The 21,068-nt window shown below is 42.9% G+C and overlaps 2 protein-coding genes across 2 annotated transcripts in view; one reads left to right on the forward strand and one right to left on the reverse strand.

The window, feature by feature from the left end:
- Positions 1–12,165, reverse strand: part of CFAP74 (cilia and flagella associated protein 74) — a 91,010-nt gene extending 78,845 nt beyond the window's left edge. The window contains exons 1-7 of the mRNA XM_075604840.1: positions 12,050–12,165; positions 10,530–10,662; positions 10,112–10,205; positions 4,985–5,128; positions 4,609–4,707; positions 2,803–2,907; positions 181–354 (exon numbers count right to left, since the gene is read on the reverse strand). Coding sequence (XP_075460955.1) covers positions 181–354; positions 2,803–2,907; positions 4,609–4,707; positions 4,985–5,128; positions 10,112–10,205; positions 10,530–10,641 — 728 coding nt within the window. The 5' untranslated portion in view covers positions 10,642–10,662; positions 12,050–12,165. The remainder of the gene's footprint in view (positions 1–180; positions 355–2,802; positions 2,908–4,608; positions 4,708–4,984; positions 5,129–10,111; positions 10,206–10,529; positions 10,663–12,049) is intronic.
- The window catches only part of GABRD (gamma-aminobutyric acid type A receptor subunit delta), a 51,187-nt gene continuing 34,590 nt past the window's right edge, over positions 4,472–21,068 (forward strand). The window contains exon 1 of the mRNA XM_075604842.1: positions 4,472–4,720. The gene's annotated coding sequence lies outside the window, so the exon portion shown is untranslated. The remainder of the gene's footprint in view (positions 4,721–21,068) is intronic.

A 21,068-nucleotide genomic window follows, 5' to 3' on the forward strand; every position in this document is an offset into this window, starting at 1 on the left:
TCAGTAATGAGAGGCCAGCAACTAATTGTAAGGCCGTGTTCCAGCATTATAGTCATATATACAGTATAATTATCAGCATAGATTGTTACTGTTGTTGAGAAGAAATATGTTTTAGTTCCTCATGTAGCATGCATAATATGAATGGTGTCAGTTAAGTACACTTGTGATAACTTGGCTTACATGTTCTCCATATGTTTTCTGTGCTCTACATGAATTAGCGCAGTCCCCTCCTTCTGAAGACGTTGGTCTGCCAAGTCTTTGCGCTGTCTGTCTAGCTCTTCTTCATCTTGTTGAATCCTCTCGCGAAGTCTGATAAATTTTCCCTGCTCAATCTCAATTTGCCATAGGTCGTACCTTTGTAACAGAGAGTAAGATACTTGATTACATCCTGACGTATCCATAAAAGGGAATAAATTCCTTTGCCGCTCAAGACATTGGATTTATTTGTCCAATGGAATAGTGAATACGATCTTTTAAAAATGTGTTGATTTTTCAATGGAATCTAGTAACACAGTTTAACTTTTACGTGCAGAACAAGAAATATGTTACTTACAAATCTAGTAGATATTGGATAAGACCCAGGTGTACTAAGGAAAACTATTTCCCAGAAGGTAAATGCCCTCCATAGTTTGCTCAAATTGTCTAAGTTAGAGGCACTTCTTTTAAAGACCCATGCCTTATATAAATAAACTCAAAGGTCCAGATGCACGAAGCTCCATTGGCCTATTTAACGTATAGTTAACACATATGCACTAAAGAGTATAACGTTATGATAACCTAGTTAACCACTGAACTAACATCTCAATACATTTTATACGGACGTTAGGGTAATGCATATGCAAATAAGATGCTAATAAAACTCTAAGCCTAACATCGCAGATCTGTTACACTTGGTTAAGGTTAGCGCAGGGAAATAACGTTAGGATAAATAGGTCACACCAAAATATGCCATTAATCACAACCAGACAGTGATTAGCCTAACGATATTTCAGTCAATAGGGTATAATGAGAAAGGGATGAAAAAAGTGGTGCGCTAATATATTATTTTGGTTTGGTACTTATAACTATTTCAATGGAAAGTGCTGTCAGATCAAGATATATACCAAATATCCACTACAATGAGCAATAAAGGCAAATAAATACCATCACAACAAATGAATGTTCAACATGTATATTGAACCAAACACAGCATTCGAGTGAGATCCAAGTCAGAGACTCAAAATTATACATGTTACATATTGTGTACTAACTAAATTATGTGTGTACAATTACATTACAACTATATATTGAAATAATTACAAAGAGACACAAATACTTAACATTTATTCATATACACACACACACTAACACTTAAAGCTGCAGTTCAGGCATTATCCTGCATGTGTGCTTTTTTGTAATAAATCAGTTATGTAGTAAGAAAAAATACTTTTAGCATTTTCTGTTTTAAAAAAAAACAACTTTGAAAGACCAATTTTCTTGTATTCTATTTTAACAAGCATGCTTGTTCCTATAGCAACGATTTACATTCCCCATATTTAAAGATGTTGCCAAACTTTGCCGATCAATAGACGGAGAACGAATTGACCGGCAGCTATGCAGTTCTTTAGGTAATTAGAGATTGCCCACATGGAACTATTGAAGTAAAAAAAGAAATAAAATAAAAAAGACTGAACTGCAGCTTTAAAGCACCGTGGCTGAAAAATAAAGTGATCAAACAAAATGTAATATAGGCCATGTCAATTCACAAGCAACAACATTTTTATTAAACTCTTCCTCTTTTTATGTTTTGATTACGCAGTTGAAACACACACATTAATTGGAATGGACGTTAGATTTTTACCAATGTGCATTGTATTGCTTCACCCGTCTCTGTGCTATTAACGTACCCGTTCATGCATTTCTCGCTACAATACTGCTTTTGCTGATGGACGCTATTTTTGCACATCATTAGCTTAGTGGATACTCATTAAACTAGGGGGGAAATAGAGTCTGTTACCTATTTAGGTAACGTCACATTATTTGCCCTGATTTAACAGAGCTTCGTGCATCTGGGCTACAGAGGGTTTTGTATGGCACAGACCATATGAGACGGAATAGGAAATAACCAATGGACTGCTTAGCTATAAATAAACCTGTTTGCTAAGCATACCATAAGTACCACAATTTGTTTTGCCTTTGAGCACCGATGGACACATTTTGTTTTATATTTGTACAGAACAGGACTCTCTTGGCAATATCTTCTAAGGGGCAGATCCACAGAGCTTCGTTAAATCAGGGCATATAATGTGACATTACCTAAATAGGTAACGGAAGTTCCTCTGAGTTCCTCTTTCTTTCCAGCCTTCATCTCCTTCTCCCTCCCCCCACAACCCCAATATTTCAGTTTCTGGAGGGAACTAACACCCCCTGTATCTATAACCTAATTAACGCCAGGTTAAATCCCTGCGCTAACCTGAATGGCCTTTAGTGGATATGTGATGTTAGGTGGAGAACCTCTTCTGCATATCATCAGCACTACCAGACAGAAACAAAATAGTCATATGTTATTTAAGAAGTAGCACTGGGTGAACGTCACATTATTTGCCTTGGTGCATAGGCGTTATAATTAACTTAATGTTCATTTCTGTTACCGTTAGGTTAAATAGGCTAACGGAGCTTTGTGGATCTGCCCCTTAGTGGTGCTAAGCTAGAAAGCACCATATGACTTGGCTTCGTTTAGTAAATCTGGCCCTTCATTTCAGACTTCTGCTGGTGGAGAGCTATTTCTTTAATACTCCTTCAGTAGTGAACAGGTTAACTTACTCGTTATCTTCCAGCATGACGGCTATTTTCGACTCCACGTCCTGCTCATTGACTAGCTCAGTGCACAGCCGTTTATGTACAGCCTGCAAGCGGGACACAGCGGCACTGTTGTATCAAACAAGGACACAATAAAGATTATATATTTGCCATTATCCCTTCTATTGTAAAACGGCATCATCTCTCATTAATATCGAGATCTAAAGCTGTAAAGCAAAAAGATCATTCTAACATATTTAATCCTGAGTGTGGTTAAGATGCAGTTAATATTTGTGATTAGTGATAACAAAAACAATATACTGCAGTTAGAAAATGGCCTGTATATTTGCAATATACGTTTGATATAATTGTTAACGGTAGTGGATGTCCGACATACAGTATTGCTGCATAGAGCGCTCTAAATGGGATTCTAATACCTAAAAATGTTACCTGCTCCAGAAATATTTAGCAGTTTAGAACTTCTAATAATGATTATTACAGGTTGTGATATTTCAATCCATTACAAAGTATCAGAATCTTCAACAAATCCTCATAAATATTATTTATGAGACACATTTCTGCAAACAATTTTGCTAATTAAGGAACTAAGACAATGTAAATATTACTATACCACGTTATAACTATGGAATAACTGTACTGCTTTATCTCCTCAGATATGTGTGTTTTGTGATGCAAGACCTAGTTTGTTTGTGCCCCGATTCTTCCTACAATCGCGGAAGACCAGGTACCTTCTTTTATATATGGTGGGAGTGTCTGTCCCTAAGGCACTATGGACTCAAGTGTTTAAACTTATCAGGCGACTGCTTCAGCTAGCCATCCACCCAGACCCAGCTATAGTCTTAGTCAGCAAACACCCCCTACTATAAACAGGGTTGAACATACACTTGTGACCCACATCTTATCAGCTACAAAATGCTGCATTGCCTCTTATTATCCCACAGAGTCTTTGAACCATGGCTCTCCGCACAAACTCCCATTAACCATAGTAGAGAGTTGCTGACTCTTTAGAACCGAGGCCCAGTAAAGTGCAGATGGTCTGGGGGTTCTTTGCCAGTGGCTCTGCCTACATAGTATATTAAATGTACTACCCTATTCTCAGCCAGTGGGATTTACTGGTTGAACAATATTTACTATACTTACTACTTCAGCAACTACTTTAATCACTGACCATACATTTTTTAAATGATGTAATTTATAATTCAATGTATAATGTTTAAGTTATAAAAGTAAGTTACGTCACTCACGTCACTTTATGCTTTCTGTACCCCCCTTCATTTTAAAACCTTAATAAAAAAGTGTCAAAGGGAAAAAAAATAATCTTGTTTCTAGGTTTTAACAGAAATCTTTGTTGCCGCTTACCTCCAGAATTTCTTGCTTGCGCTCTTACCTAAATGCTGTTGTTGCAGCTGTGCTTTGCAAACTGCAAGCTAGAGATGTGTAACACTGAAAGACCTTTGGGAGACCTTGCATCACCTATACCAGGTGATAGAAGGGCTAAGCTTATTTCCCAGGTTTACCTGTCAGTGAAGTGCCATGGCTACAGCACAGGGGAAAACCAATGAAACATCTACTTGAACTCTGTCTTCTGCTAACTGACCTGCTACAACACCAGACCTTTCCAAACAGTGGGTAAACAATATACATTCTTACAATTTGAATCGGAAAACTGGCACAGTAGAATAAATGATCTCTAACACTTTCCCTTGTGAAGTAGCCTGCTGAGTGTTGTTAAACACTACAGTACATTGCCCTCCAGCTGCAGATACATTCATATGGTAATCTGAGGATTATGTGTTGTTTTCTGCTTACACATTGTCCGTCTTTTGCTCTGCAAAGATTTCCATTTCTACAAGACACTTCTGTTGTTCCAACACCTCGATCCGTTGCCGGGATGCCCTCTGCTCTTCCCTGAAACAAAAAGGTAAATATGAAAATGTGTGTCCATTATTCATTATCAAACGTAGTTTATCGCTACCATCCAAAAAGGTAGTGAAGGAAAAGAATGTATTGGTCAGAAAATGAAAACAGATACAAAATCCAATGTTGGTTTTGTAACGGGGTCATCCTAGTTGCTTTGATACCACATTTGTCAGATTCTCTATTGGCTCACTAGTCTCAATATTGGTTATGGTGCTTAGAACAGAATGCATGCAACTAAAAATTATATCAGAGAATATTAGCAAACCTGACATTCTGAATCAATAATTCCTTTTCCTTGAGAATGCTGTCCAGCTGGTTTAGGTTTTTACGCAAACGAAAGGTCTGAATTTTGTCCAGATAGCTATTTTTCCTTGTCTGGTCCTGGTCTCTGGGATACTCTTCATTTCCCCTAGAAGGAAAAAAAAAGATGTTATACTTTATCTACACAATACTTCTCTTATTAACCCTGTCTATAATGGATGAATTAACACAGCATTGCAGACCAAAACACTGCACCTCCCTTGCAAGAGGGTGATGGGCAGCAGCTGAATATGTGATTTAGTTAATCTCAAGTCTACCAAGTACAATACTCTGGTCCACAGACTAAGGCGCATGATTTGAAGATCTACATCAAATGATTCAGAGGCATATACAGGAGAGGTGACACGTCATCTCACATAAAAAATTTAACTAGAAAGAAAAAAGGATGGTACCATCTCCACCCTATCCCTAAAACAAGTAGTGGTACTGTGCCTAACAAACAAAAGTATGACTGTATTAAACATTGGGGAAAAAAAGGTATTTGGACCATATTTTAGAAAGATTTACATAACATTTATGCTTCAGAAGCAAAAAGGGAGATATTTTTCCTAAATTATCAAATTTTCCTTTCAAATAGAAAGTGGAACAGTAAGTGTATTACAAAAAAGTAGTGGTACTGTGGACCTGTAAATAATAAAGTAGTGATGTGATACTCAAAATGCAGCATCCATGGACTGCTACTATAGTATGTTGTTTTTTCCCCTTGTAGCATTGAGCTGTATGTATGCAGAGTTTAAAGGGTTTCCCATAGACATGTATTGCCTTGCGTCTTAAAGCGCATGAAGTGACGTCATCGGAGATTCCCCTCTGCCGAAACAGCTGAGTTACACTGCTAGCCACTAAGGGAGGATTAGTTGCTCCGTTCAGGCGGAGGTGACTCCTCATACGGGGCTCTTCAACGCCTTACCGGCATTTGTTTTCTGCAAACCCCTTGAGCCCCAGTGCTCAGCTGCTCTTCTGTCTCACGGATGCTGCCGTGTTCCGACATACCAGCTGAGCGCTCACCCGATAAGGCTCTAGGTTTCTCTGCTGCACATTATTTGTTCCATGGCTTGCCAGAGACTCTGTTTGGGACTTTCACCATTCTACGGCTTGAGTTTGGATGCCATCGACTGACATCTCATCTGGAGAGAGGAACTTCATCTCCACTACATCCAGTAGCTGATGACGGTCCTCACCTGTGAAAGTTCCTGCATCTGGTACCATGCTGGTTATTGCATGATATGTCTTTATTATATCATATTTTTTACGTGCATTACTTATCCTCACCATATTGTTCAATATAATTTTATTTAATACATTGTCACGGGAGACCAGGTTTATCAACACCTTTTTATACCGGGATCATATGATTGAGCAAAGCAAGGAGGTAAAATAAATTGTAATTTATTTCAGGAAAAGACATACGCACAATGTAACAAAATTTACACAGTTAACACACTTACTGGGAACGGGGCTAACGAATAAAATCTTCCTTTAAACGAAATTGTCAAAAAGGACCTCTGTAGGAGCCCTTTCCAATGACCGGGAGGTACTCACGAAAAGCTTGGAACTGAATTCGGCATACAATGCCAGTCGCGACCGCTACGTTCTCAAAAAGCAGGACTTAGAAACTTTTCTGAGTCAAAATCGCTGAAGCCGGCTCGTGTCTATTCAGTACAGAGCATCTTTGAATTTGCCGCTGATGGTTTGGTGCTTGGAATCTCTTCTCCTGATTGGCTGCAAGGCTTCTTATGGGTTTCAGTGTTCCATCCACAAACCTCTACAGCCCATAAGCGTGTGGGAATTCTCCTGCTAGCCAATCACCGATTTACCGGTATGTTAAAATCGGGTGGGCACCTTTTCTCATTCTGCTAAGGGGCATGCGCCAACCTGGCACCTCTGCCTCTTAGCATACTGAGCCTCCCGTGGCTCCAGGCTCAACAGAGTCTGGGAAAGGAGGAAACCGTCTGAAAAGCTCAAAGGCAATATACCTAGTGGCGTATGCCAATAATATAGTAGAGGTAGAGGAGCGTAAGTAGGGAGAGAGTATTGGAGAGTAAACTGTTACTGAACTAAGACAAAGCAATGTCCATGGTGTAAAGTGCAGTATGACAAGGATCAGCCTGGAGTTGCAAGTACTCACGATGAAGCCGTCCTCCGTAGCTCTCACTCTCTCTCTCTCCTTGTGTCACACTGTCCAAGGTAAGTGACGTCACTCCCTGGCGCGGGAACGATCCGAAGTAGCAGAAGAAAGATGAGTGATCGATGCAGCAGCCGCTCTGAATACTGGGACTCACCAGGTAAAACTTAAAAATCAGGCTTTATTTATCTCAGAAAGGGCAGTTCATGCCCGAAATGCGTGGGAGGTTCTTCTATTTTTGTATGTACCGAGTGTCTTCATTTTAATGTAACTTCAATAAAGCCTGATTTTTAAGTTTTACCTGGTGAGTCCCAGTATTCAGAGCGGCTGCTGCATCGATCACTCATCTTTCTTCAACAGAGTCTGGGTTTGGGCAAATGGTGGCCGGATAGCCCTGTGTTAGCCCAGGATGGATGTACTCAAGTATAACTGCAGTACCCCTCCTGTTCTAACACCTTGGCATTGTCACGCCTGTATGCCCGCAGACCAAGCTAGACCCCAGTACTGAGGTGGGAACGGTATGATACCACACACCCACAGCAGTGGGAGCAAGCCCGGAGTGTGGTATAGCGTTGCTGGGCCTGTTGGAAGAGTTGTTAGGGTATACTTGCAACGCTTGGGGAATGTCCGTGAGAATAGTCGTGTCCGTTTGCCAATGGTCAGGGATCCAGAGGGTAGAGTCATCAGAGGGCAAGCAAGGTCCTGGGAAGCCAGAGGTCAGCGGAGTCGTATGCGGAGCAGGGTTCAAAGGGGTACCAGAGAGCAGAGTAGTCCAGGGTAAAGCAGGAGTCAAAGCCAGGGAAATCCAAAGTAACACAGGAGCAGGTAATCACAGGAGCACAGAGGGAGCACAGCATAGGTCAGGTACACACAGGGAAACAGGAACTATGCAGAGCGAGGAAGAGGTGGACAGACAGGGATTATAAAGGACGGTGCACCAATGACAGAGAGGGGAGGAGTTGAGAGAGAAGTGGGAGAAACTAGAGATAGGTCAGGGAGGGGAGAGGAGGAGGAGACAGAAGGGGCAGTCAGGGGAATGGCCTGTACAGCTATGGAGGCGGAGACAGGGGGAACCTGGTAAGAAGAGTCTGTGCGCGCGCCCCCTGTAAGCTGGGGATGCGCGCGCACAGGTTGCAACACAGGCGCGGCCCGCACGGAGCAGAAGACCGCAGGAGGGGGACGGAGCCAAGAGGAGGGGAATGCGCGCGAGGCCTGTGCCCGCGCGATGGCCAGCAAAGGCAGAGAGGAGCATGTACGTGCGTCCTCCGTGGGCTGAGGGAGTGCACGCACCGGATGCGTCACCAGGCGCGCGGAACTCCGTGCCGCGGGCACCACGCGAGGAGGAGGCAACGGGATGGATGGCACCACAGGGGAAGGTAAAGGAGCTACCGCGGGGGAGAGGGAGCGGGGAGGATCAAAGCAGGGGCTAAGGGAGCGCGTGAGTGTGCGAGACCTGCGGGGAACGCGCTGCGGCAAGGGGAGAGAGGTACAAGGTGAAGGAGAGAAGTGGGAAGGAGTGGAAAGGGTAACAGGAGATGGGAGAGAGGGACAAGGAGAGGAAGGAATCTCCTGAGTCGTCACAGTATCCCCCCCTTGAGGATCAATCTCCGAGTGATCCAACCACGGCTTAAGTGGAAATTTCTGGTGAAACTGGGAAAGCAACCTTGGGGCATGCACGTGATGTGCCGGTACCCAGGAGCGTTCCTCAGGACCGTAGCCCTTCCAGTGTACTAAGAATTGAAGTCCTTTTTTGGAGACACGCGAGTCGATGAGAGACTGTATCTCGTACTCCTGTTGACCCAGGGTGGACACTGGACTAGGTCTCCGAGAGGGATCCGGGAAATGAGGGCTGGACACAAATTCCTTAAGGAGGGAAATGTAAAGCTCGAGGCGATAGGCTACAGGATTAACCTTCTCTAGGATTTTGAATGGTCCCAAGAATCTAGGAGACACTTTGGGTGAAGGAGTTTTGAGCCTAATATTTTTAGACGACAGCCAGACCAGATCACCAGGTTTGAACGAAGGACCTTTTTGGCGGTGACGATCAGTCTTGGTCTTTTGCTAGGCCACCGCAGACCGTAAGGACTTGAGAATCTTTTTGCAGGATTCTTGCAAGTTGGTGATATGAGAGTCGGCTGCCGGAACACCAGAAGGAGAAGGTGAGAGAGGGAGACAACTGGGGTGAAAGCCACAGTTGATAAAGAAAGGAGACTCCTGAGTAGACTCGTTCTTTAAGGAATTAATGGCAAATTTAGCCCATGGTAGAAGATCCACCCAGTTATCCTGTGAGTCAGAAATGAAGCACCTCAGGTACTGTTTGAGAGTTTGGTTCATCCTTTCAGTTTGCCCGTTGGTTTGTGGATGATATCCAGAGGAGAACAAGAGGGAGATACCCAATCTTTGAGAGAAAGCTCGCCAGAATTTTGAGATGAACTGGGACCCACGGTCTGAGACGATAGAAATGGGAACGCCATCAGAGAAAAAAATATTAAGGTCCTCCACGAATGGTACTATATTACAGCATGCCTTCATATATTTTCCCCTAACTCATCCTCTCTGTGCTGGCGAAACTGCGGGCATGTCAGCATATTTAAACATATTTGGTGGCCATGCCCCAAAGTTACTCCATGCTGGAGGAAAATTAAGAGCCTGATAACCCAGGTTACGGGCATAGTCAACAAGCCTATAGACCACATAGATAGAAACACAGACTCCCTACTAAAACATATTGTATTCTTTCAGCACCCATAGCCAGAAACTGGAAACAAGCCTCCTGTTTTCAATATAGTAAAACACAAGGTTAACAATGTAATGATTATGGAACAACTCACTTGTCTACTAGAGGACAAATATACTCTTTTTCTAAACATTTGGGAACCATGGAGGGCACACGTGAGCTAACCTGGCCACCCCGGGGATGTCCCTGCCAAGCAGAGAATACGCACTTACCCGCTAGAATCAGAATCAAAGTAATCACTTATTTCAGCAAAAGCATTTTCATATTGAAGCTTTTCTGTTGTGTATTCATCTCCAGGTTCACTATCTAGAAACGCAAAGTAAGTAACAGGAAGCATGGGAAAGAAAGAGAGAATGAGATGTGTTAGAGCACAGTGTTAACACAGTAAAGGGCAGAAGAGAAGAAAGGAAGGATGGTTTGAAGGAAGGAAGACAGCAGCAAGAGAAAGAGAGAAAAGAAGGGAATAAACATATCAATAAAATGGTTAACCGTTTTTTTTATTTTTTAATTACTTAAAACAGTTTGTGGTGGTTATGGGGGGAAAAAAACACTGACTAGTACATACACTGAGAGCCAAGTGAAACATTAATGATTTTCTCAGCTTTCTCAAAAATGTGGACATTTTCTAACCTTTCTCGTGTTCGTCTTCCGCCCATAGATAAGAGGGTAGCTTTTCCTCTTCCAGCAATGATGTCAGGTTCGATTCTTCTTCGGGAATGTCAAAAAATGCAACATCTTCCATGCTTGCAGCGCTATATTATCTCTTTAAAAAGAAAAAAACTATATAAATATGAGAAAGTATTGCTAACAATAAGTGCTGTAATCAAATAAAGAGTATAAATCAATAATTGAGATTTCTTCCAATTGATTCAATTACCCATAACACGTTAATAGCACCCCACAAGTAGAATTTGTAGGCTGGTACTCAGTTGTATTTAGTAAACTTACATTTTCGCTTAGAAAACCTTAATGTTTCCTTCATTTTAAAGAAAAGGGAAATATTTTTTTAGAAAAGGCATCCCTCTTCTTGCTATGAAATACCTATTTTAAACTTATTACAGATAATATTCAGAGGAGTTTCAGTGTTCTGTTCAAATAATTGTGCTCACCATTCCTCATATTTAAATGGGACCAAATCACTACTATTTTCTCATGCTAGAATGCAAGCACCATGGTTACACAAGGTAAACTACTGGTAAAACAAAGGGAAAGCTGCATAGACTGCTCTGGGAAGTAATGTCATAAGAAGTGAAGATCACGCTATGTTAGTAGCATCTGTGGATGCAAATTCATTGTAGTCCATATATTTTTTCACCTATATTTTCGCAACCATTGTCAGTTATACTAATTTCCCTAGCGGACAGTGGTTTTCCAGCTTTCAATCAATAAAGACACCAGAGAGTTCATATGCGCTTCTTTTTAATAATTTTGAATATGTCTACGATCTTATATTTCTGGAGCTGGCATGTAATTTAATTTGACAATCTCACTTGAGTTAACATAACATATATTGCAAGTCAAATGATCAGCAATACGAGCCAAAAGTATGTATGTATATATAAAAGGAGTCCCTAACGAGCTTACAATCTAATTAGTAAGCAACAATGTTATTGGTAAGTAATGATCAAAACATTCAAATTTCTTTACATTTTTACCCAAACTCTGTGTAAATTTCATGTGAATTATATATATATACATGTAGAGGTATCAGTACCGTGTTAGCCGAGCTTCAATAGTGTTAGCCGAGCTTCAATAATCAAAAAATAAATAGATGATAGCCACAGAACGTATCATCTATTTATTTTTTGATTTTTTATATATATATATATATATATATATATATATATATATACACACACACACACACACACACACACACACACACACACACATATATATCTCCAAGATACTGTAGCTATATATCATTTATATGCATAATATTCACAATATTAATCCACTGTGTCTGTTGTAATAAGCCTTTGGAAGGGAAAACATATTCTACAACTTTACACCGTGAATCTAATACCTCCTAATGGCTCCTAACCAAATACACAGATACACGTTCCCTTTGCCGGGATGTAAGGTGCGATCTGTGTTATTAATATTATGATATATGAGTTGGATAGCGTTAGGCCCCGGCTCCTACTTACCCCAGAGAGCAGCAGCATGAAGCGCACACAGAGGACGCGTCACCATAGCAACGGACCAAACCACTCGGCGGATCGGAGAGGGAAGGGGCAGATAGACCCACGGCGCCACGAAACAGATCCTGCTCCTGTCCGCATGAGCTTTGAGCGCAGCAGCTCGTTTTACTGACCCTACAAACATTTCTCACAAAGCTGGAATCTATTATAACTGTAGATTGATGTAATAGCCACCCCCCCCTCACCGGAGAATGGTATATCTGGGTCTAGTGCCAAAGACAGAGCTACAACACAAGACACAACAAAACGTGTGTGCAGTGCGACAGGTTGAGAGGCTGCTGCTGGCAGTGTGTGCAGTGAGGCAGGGTGAGGCTGCTGCTGGCAGTGTGTGCAGTGAGACAGGGTGAGGCTGCTGCTGGCAGTGTGTACAGTGAGACAGGGTGAGGCTGCTGCTAGCAGTGTGTACAGTGAGGCTGCTGCTAGCAGTGTGTGCAGTGAGACAGGTTGAGAGGCTGCTGCTAGCAGTATGTGCAGTGAGACAGGGTGAGGCTGCTGCTGGCAGTGTGTGCAGTGAGACAGGGTGAGGCTGCTGCTGGCAGTGTGTGCAGTGAGACAGGGTGAGAGGCTGCTGCTGGCAGTGTGTGCAGTGAGACAGGGTGAGGCTGCTGCTGGCAGTGTGTGCAGTGAGACAGGTTGAGAGGCTGCTGCTGGCAGTGTGTGCAGTGAGACAGGGTGAGGCTGCTGCTGGCAGTGTGTGCAGTGAGACAGGGTGAGGCTGCTGCTGGCAGTGTGTGCAGTGAGACAGGGTGAGGCTGCTGCTGGCAGTGTGTGCAGTGAGACAGGGTGAGGCTGCTGCTGGCAGTGTGTGCAGTGAGACAGGTTGAGAGGCTGCTGCTGGCAGTGTGTGCAGTGAGACAGGGTGAGGCTGCTGCTGGCAGTGTGTGCAGTGAGACAGGTTGAGAGGCTGCTGCTGGCAGTGTGTGAAGTGAGACAGGGTGAGGCTGCTGCTGGCAGTGTGTGCAGTGAGACAGGGTGAGGCTGCTGCTGGCAGTGTGTGCAGTGAGACAGGTTGAGAGGCTGCTGCTGGCAGTGTGTGCAGTGAGACAGGGTGAGGCTGCTGCTGGCAGTGTGTGCAGTGAGACAGGTTGAGAGGCTGCTGCTGGCAGTGTGTGCAGTGAGACAGGTTGAGAGGCTGCTGCTGGCAGTGTGTGCAGTGAGACAGGTTGAGAGGCTGCTGCTGGCAGTGTGTGCAGTGAGACAGGTTGAGAGGCTGCTGCTGGCAGTGTGTGCAGTGAGACAGGGTGAGGCTGCTGCTGGCAGTGTGTGCAGTGAGACAGGGTGAGGCTGCTGCTGGCAGTGTGTGCAGAGACAGGGTGAGGCTGCTGCTGGCAGTGTGTGCAGTGAGACAGGGTGAGGCTGCTGCTGGCAGTGTGTGCAGAGACAGGGTGAGGCTGCTGCTGGCAGTGTGTGCAGTGAGACAGGGTGAGGCTGCTGCTGGCAGTGTGTGCAGTGAGACCGAGTGAGTGAGGCTGCTGCTGGCAGTGTGTGCAGTGAGACAGGGTGAGGCTGCTGCTGGCAGTGTGTGCAGTGAGACCGAGTGAGTGAGGCTTCTGCTGGCAGTGTGTGCAATGAGACGGTGAGGCTGCTGCTAGCAGTGTGTGCAGGGAGACGGTGAGGCTGCTGCTGCTGGCAGTGTGTGCAGTGAGACATTGTGAGGTTGCTGCTGGCAGTGTGTGCAGTGAGACAGGATGATGCTGCTGCTGGCAGTGTATATGTTGGAGGCTCTGGCTGTCAGTAGGCCTCAAATCGTCACTCATGTGAAGTGAGTGTTACTCAGTAGCGGTCTCACTCATTCCCATTACCAGCCTCAGAGATATTAATAAGGATTTGCATTCCAGTAGTAAAATGAATATGAAAGTACAGTGCTTTCTATGAAGGGAGAAAGGACTGTCCCAGTGATCATGTGACTGCACTCCTAAGTTAATTTTAAATCCAGAGTACAACTACTTTTTATTTTATTTTTTACCCAATTCTTCTTTAAATTCCAAAAATAAAAAGCATGCCCTCTTACAAGATGATGTTATAGCATAGGTATTGTACACCTATATTTCTCTAAAAAGGAAGCCTCCCTCATAATGCACTGAAAATATTTATCTTATTTGATTACTTTGTACCTCAACCCAATTAAAGGTACAATTATCTGCTTTTTTCTAGTACATCCCCCTGGAAACAGTTTTTATATGTTAAACGATAAGTGTATAATATTATATTTAGAATTTTTGTAGAGTACTTTTTTTAAGTATGGTTACCCTTTCTTTTTTTGAAGTGAAACGTCTTTGCTGGCGCCTATAGGGCTTTTCATGGGAAAAAATGCATTGCCTTGTAATAAAAAAACGTAACAAAAGTGATGACACGCTGCTAATGGTCGCGCGCCCGTCGCGCATGCACAAAAGAGGAGCTTGCAGGCCACGACGCATGCGCAGTACAGCTCTTGTCCAAGTACATTGGCGCTCCTCCCTCTTCCAGCACACATGCGCACTAACGGCCGCGGGCCTCTGCACATGTAAACTATGGGCCTCTGCACATGTACACTACCACAAGTGAGGTCTGACCGAGGGGGAGGAGAGGAGCCGGGAACACCGGGCTGGGAGAGAGTGAGAGATCTGCATCCCCCGAGATCCCGGTGCTGAAACAGACACAGTCTCACACACAAACACAACCAGAGTCACACATACACAACCAGAGTCACACATACATACACGCAAAGTCACTCACACACACACGCAGAGTCACAAATGTGGAATTCACAGTTAGTATAAATATATTAGTGCCGAGCACGCACGTTCTAAGTCACACTTCTTTGTGTTTTGTCACTGAAATTGTGTTTTGATTTTTAATTAAAAACATCACCATCACAAATACAATTTCTGCGACAAAAGACAAAGGAGTTTCACTTTAAATGCGCGTGCACAGCACACACCCTTTTTTTATTTTACACAAGCGTTATGGCTTACACTTTTATACATTTACAATGTGACAGGAAAAGAAGGGTTTATTGTAAAACTAGTTTCTTTTTGTCTAAAAATATGAATTGCAAGTTTAGGTTTAAGTTGTGACATTACGCCCACTCATGTTATTACACACTTCATACAGTACACGTATTAATGGAGTTTCACACATTTAAATCAGCCAGCATCACATTTCTACTTAAAGCAGCAATCCCCCCACAAGCCTATGAGTGAGCCTCATATAACGTTGGCATCTTGCCTCTTGAGCATGTCCTACTAGTTTAAAAATAATCTTTTTTTTGTGTTCAATATTATGATGATCTTAATCTCTAGCTTCTGAGGTTGCCATGGTAATCCTTAGACTGCAATGGGCTCTTAGGTACTTACAGCAGCAAAATGTGAAAAATCCTGTTTTTTTTTTTTAATATAACTAGATTCTGTTTAGATAATCATGTTTGCATTTTTGTTTAAGTCCTAATGCCATTAGTTGTGCTTTTTTTTTTTTTTTTAAATGTACTGATTATTCTTTGGTTTATATAGCAACCATTTAGAAAGTCACACCCACTTCCTCTTTTGAAACCGACTCTGAAACACACCTTTTTTGAGCTCTGGCCATTGGCAACAAAGTATCGCATACAGATCTGTTGCTGTATTCCAAACAGCAGATTGTCTATTACTCTGAAAGCTGTAACAATAATGTGTTACACGTAGTGATATAATGTTACATATCAGCTGCAGCATGTCACAGACTGCAGCACAAAGTTAGAAGGCGGCCATTTCATTAGGCACACAATCAGGATTTTTACAGATTTATAACAGGAACACCAAACGATTGCCAGCTTCGGTAAGAATGTAGAATTATACATTGTCACATGCTTTACATATACAAATAAGAGAAACATAATGAGGGGGGGGGTGTAGTATTGCTGCTTTTATCATTAAAAAGTTTATATCTACTAGATGAAGAATGTGATTTTAAAAATTAGAACAGCGTTTAGAAAGGACAACAAGAGGTCCCTTAAACTAAAAATAAAATGCAAAAAATAAATGTTGATAAGCACAGACTTCTGCTTTATCCTTTCCAGTACCAGGGCCACAGGAGTGCCACTAGGCTTCTGGCACTTCTGCAACACTGTCTCACTATTGGTGGCACATTACTAAAGGTGATCTGGTTTGATCTGAGGGATCACTTGATTTAAAAGAGATTTGAAAGAAAAATACCCACAAGGGGAGGTATGCTACTTTAAAACAGTGATCACGTCCAAAATTGAAATAGGTTTTTTATTACGGTATTCCAACCGGAGGGTCCTTTGGGGCTCAACCGCGCTACATTTTGCTCCAGGGATGATCTGGTTCCTGAGATACTTACAGTTTTAGGTGCCGGTACACTTCCTGGTTATTTAACCCTTTAAGTGACAGAGGGACAGCCCCTCCGTCACTCGCCATCACGTTACCGTCACGTGATGATTCTGTCACTGCTGATGGTGCAGAAGTGGAGGCGTGACCCCCTTCCATTTCACTTAGTGATAGATTCCGTTCTCTGCTCCACACGCAATCATCCCTAGGAAAACAACCAAGATTAGTATGACGTAGCTACTACGTCGTGGGGCGCCTAGAGTACCAGACCCCATTACGTTGTAGCTACATCTGAAGGGCACACAATGGGTTAAACAGGGTGCCCACGGTAGCTATAGGCAAAAGTGTCAACGTGGAGCCCGCACATTTTCCCACAAACGTTTCTATTTCTTCACAAAACCGTGTTTATTTTCTCGAACATTTGCTATTAACAGATTGCAATTCTGTTAATTCCATCCAGAACTGGAAATATGGGTTTGCCTGGAGAGAGACATACTGTAGAAAGTCATATTTTACTAGCATCCTAAGTGCTATATATACGTTCCCAAACACACCTTTATACAGTATAACACGTGGAGCGACACCTTATTTTGAATGTACGATTTTCTCTCTCACACAGAATAACATTATTTCGCGTGTTTTTCTTTCAAAGACATTTTTAAGTTAGGTGAACCAAACTTTTTCGGACAAATTGGTGAAAGATCAACCATGTGAAGAAAGCAGATTCGAACTTTCGCAAAAAGTTCACCCATTTCTAGTTCATGATCATCTAATAAGAAGCCACAATGTCATTCGTTGCAGCTTTTGTAGTAGCCTGCAGTTTATTTATTTTATTTATTTATCAAATGTTTTACCAGGAAAAACACATTGAGAGTTACCTCTCGTTTTCAATGTCCTGGGCACAGAGTTAAGATAACAAATAATACTTGGTTACAAATATAGTTACATAAGTGAACAGGGTATGTATTATATACAAGACATTGCATACACTGTTAGAGATAATATATATTATAAACGTATGTTGCAGTTACAGACCAGGTTAAAATGTGAGACAGCTTTGGTTTTGAAAGATCTTAGACTGGTGGTGACTGTGAGAGTCTCCAGTAGATTGTTCCAGTTTTTTGGGGCGCAAGGTAAGAGAAGGAGGAGCGTCCGGATACTTTGCTGAACCTTGGGACCATGAACAGTCTTTTGGAGTCAGATCTGAGATGATAAGTGCTGCATGTGGTAGGGGTGAGGAGCTTGTTCAGATAGACGGGTAGTTTGCCCAGAAAGTATTTGAAGGCAAGACAGGAAAGATTAACTTGACGCCTAGATTAAAGATGACTAATCTAGTTCTTTGAGCATTTCGCAGTGGTGTGTGTTGTAGTTGCATTGTAGAACAAAGTGGCATATTGAATTGTAGAGGGTGTCAAGTTTGCTAAGGTGGGTTTGAGGAGCCGAGCCATATACTATGTCTCCATAGTCAATAATTGGCATTAGCATCTGCTGTGCGATACGCTTTCTGACCAGGAGACTTAGGGAGGATTTGTTCCTGTAAAGTACCCCTAGTTTGGCATAGTTCTTGGTTGTCAGGGTATCAATGTGCATCCCGAATGTTAAGTGGGAGTCAAACCATAAGCCCAGGTATTTAAAACTAGTGACAGGGGTTAGGGTGGTGTTAGCGTTGGTTCTAATCAGGAGCTCAGTCACTGGAAGCTTTACAAATTTAGTCTTGGTCCCAAATACCATTGTTACAGTCTTGTCAGTGTTTAAAAACAGTTTGTTTTGGGAAATCCAGTTTTCGAGTCTCAAAAAGTCAGACTGAAGTATGTGTTGAAGGTCAGAGAGGCTATGGCTGTGTGCATATAGGATTGTGTCATCTGCATACATGTGTATTGAGGCTTCCTTACAAGCTGTGGGAAGATCATTAATGAACACTGAGAAGAGTAGGGGCCCCAGAACAGAGCCTTGCGGGACACCACAGGTGATATCCAGGGGGTTGGAGTTAGAGCCTGAGATGGACACATGTTGGGATCTTCCTGATAGGTAGGACTGAAACCAGTTTAAAGCATGCTTCCCTATTCCAGAGCACTGGAGTTTGTTAAGCAAGATAACATGATCAACAGTATCAAAAGCCTTTGCAAAATCTAGGAATATTGCACCGGTGAGTTGTCCCCGTTCCATTCCATTTCATTGCAAACTTTTAGCTGTGTAGTTACCGTGGAGTGTTTGGGGCGAAATCCAGATTGAAATTGTCTAGGGAAATTTGTCTTGGTATACTAATCGCTTAATTGGGAGTGAACACATTTTTCCATGACTTTGGATAGTATTGGGAGAACAGAGATTGGCCTGTAGTTTGAAACAGTGTTTTTGTCCCCACTTTTGAAGATTGGGCAACTCTGGCAGTTTTCCAGGTCTTGGTGGCCATGTTGATTTCTCAGGAGGGAGAGAAAACTGGCACCCGAAACTGTAAGTATCTTAAGAACCAGGAGGGTCTTCAGAACTGGAAATAACACGGTTCTGCTTCAATGGACCCGCTGTAAAAGTTTTTAAAAAAAACCTTGCATGCGGGATTGTAGCTTTAATATTATTATTTTTTTTGCATAGATGAGAGGGTTAACCCTCTGGTTGCAGGAGTGTCATGGCTCCTCCAGCAAATCGCTTCACATGGCCTCTCTGAAGAGCGATCACATGATTGCAGCCTCACATTCTGGAAACGGGAGAGGAGACCTCCTCTTCCAACATTTCCCTCTGTGACATAGGACCGCAGAAGGCGATCACTGGAGAACTAACACTCCTAAGGTTACGCTTATAGTGCCGACAACGTGACGGTGACGTCAGGTTGTGGTCGCTGGAAAAATCAAATTTAGATGACTTCCAGCGATTGCGACCAAGCCGTCGCGTCTCGCTTACTATAGGTGCAAGCGACGGCGGCAATGCATTTGTTTTGACGCGACGTCGCCGGCACAGCCTTAGGCATGACATAACCACTATTTCAGGTGTGGCCAACTCCAGTCCTCAAGGGCCACCTTTTCAGGATATCCCTGCTTCAGCACAGGTGGTTCAATCAATGGCTCAGTCAACGACTGAGTTTGCACAGGAATTGGCTCTCTCATAAGTACAGAGGAGACTAAGGATAAAGAAAACATTTGATTGACAAATACTCCTGAATTTATTTATTTATAAAAATGTTTTACCAGGAAGTAATACATTGAGAGTTACATCTCGTTTTCAAGTATGTCCTGGGCACAGAGTTATAAAAAATACATGGTTACAATAAAAGAACAGGGTTATACAGTCACTTCACAGACATTTCATGGAAAGATAGAGTTGGAAAATTGGGTACAGGGGATAAAGGGCTGATGAGTTTCAGATTGAAATAGAGCAGCTTTAACATCACCAAACATCAGCGAACGGCAGCAAACCGCTCACACCATTTGGCTGCACCAAAGGCTGTCCGCCTTTGGGGCAATGCAGTTGTACACTGGGGTGGTCGAGATTGAATCTGTTGCAGCTGTGAACAAAAAGATCTTTGTGTCCTCTTGGCTCATTAACATTCCAGTGGGTGGGGTTGACGTTACACAAAGTACAAGCACATGTTAACCCTTAGCACGCTCGTCCTGTGCAGAGGGTAGCAATTCTTGGGGAGCCCCATCAGGCTGTCCACCTTTGGGGCAACGCAGTTGTACACTGGGGTGGTTGAGAGGCCCTTATGAAATGCAATGTAGAATATGGTTGATGACACTGGCGGGCGCGTGCGCGTCCGGCACGCTCCCCCACTCCTTAGGCACGCTCCTTGGTCACATGAGTGGGGAAGCCTTTTGCTGCCTCTGCGCAAGCGCGTGACAGTTCGGCTCTCTATCTGTTGGCCCAGGATTGCGTGTGGGAGGCGGGGGCTGTGTGTGGGGGCGCGTGCGCGCGCTTAGTTGACCCCACATCAGAGTTTCATCAGCCAGATCATGGGGTGGCTCCTAGATATGCTTCAGGATTGGTAAGCCAATTATTTTTTAACCTTTAAATATGTCAATGAGGATAGAATGTGTATGCCTTGATAAAGTGCTCTGTGTAGCATGTTGGTAGGGTAATGCCTTGATAAAGTGCTCTGTGTAGCATGTTGGTAGGGTAATGCCTTGATAAAGTGCTCTGTGTAGCATGTTCGTAGGGTAATGCCTTGATAAAGTGCTCTGTGTAGCATGTTGGTAGGGTAATGCCTTGATAAAGTGCTCTGTGTAGCATGTTGGTAGGGTAATGCCTTGATAAAGTGCTCTGTGTAGCATGTTGGTAGGGTAATGCCTTGATAAAGTGCTCTGTGTAGCATGTTGGTAGGGTAATGCCTTGATAAAGTGCTCTGTGTAGCATGTTCGTAGGGTAATGCCTTGATAAAGTGCTCTGTGTAGCATGTTGGTAGGGTAATGCCTTGATAAAGTGCTCTGTGTAGCATGTTGGTAGGGTAATGCCTTTTTTCCTTCCATGACTATTAAACCCTTTTATGGATAACGCACTTTCCTCCTAATTCTCTTTTTTTGGATGATTCCGGTTGTGCTCTGCCATTTCTCTCTCCTATTGCATTCAATCTTTGGGATATGCTGGAAACCTGACCTGTTGGTAAAACTCCAAAATATTTTTTATAATATAAATTTGAGAAGCTTTTTAGGGTTGCAAACCTTTAATAACCTGTC

Source organism: Ascaphus truei, chromosome 6, assembly GCF_040206685.1.
Source record: "Ascaphus truei isolate aAscTru1 chromosome 6, aAscTru1.hap1, whole genome shotgun sequence".
NCBI classification, from domain to species: domain Eukaryota; kingdom Metazoa; phylum Chordata; class Amphibia; order Anura; family Ascaphidae; genus Ascaphus; species Ascaphus truei.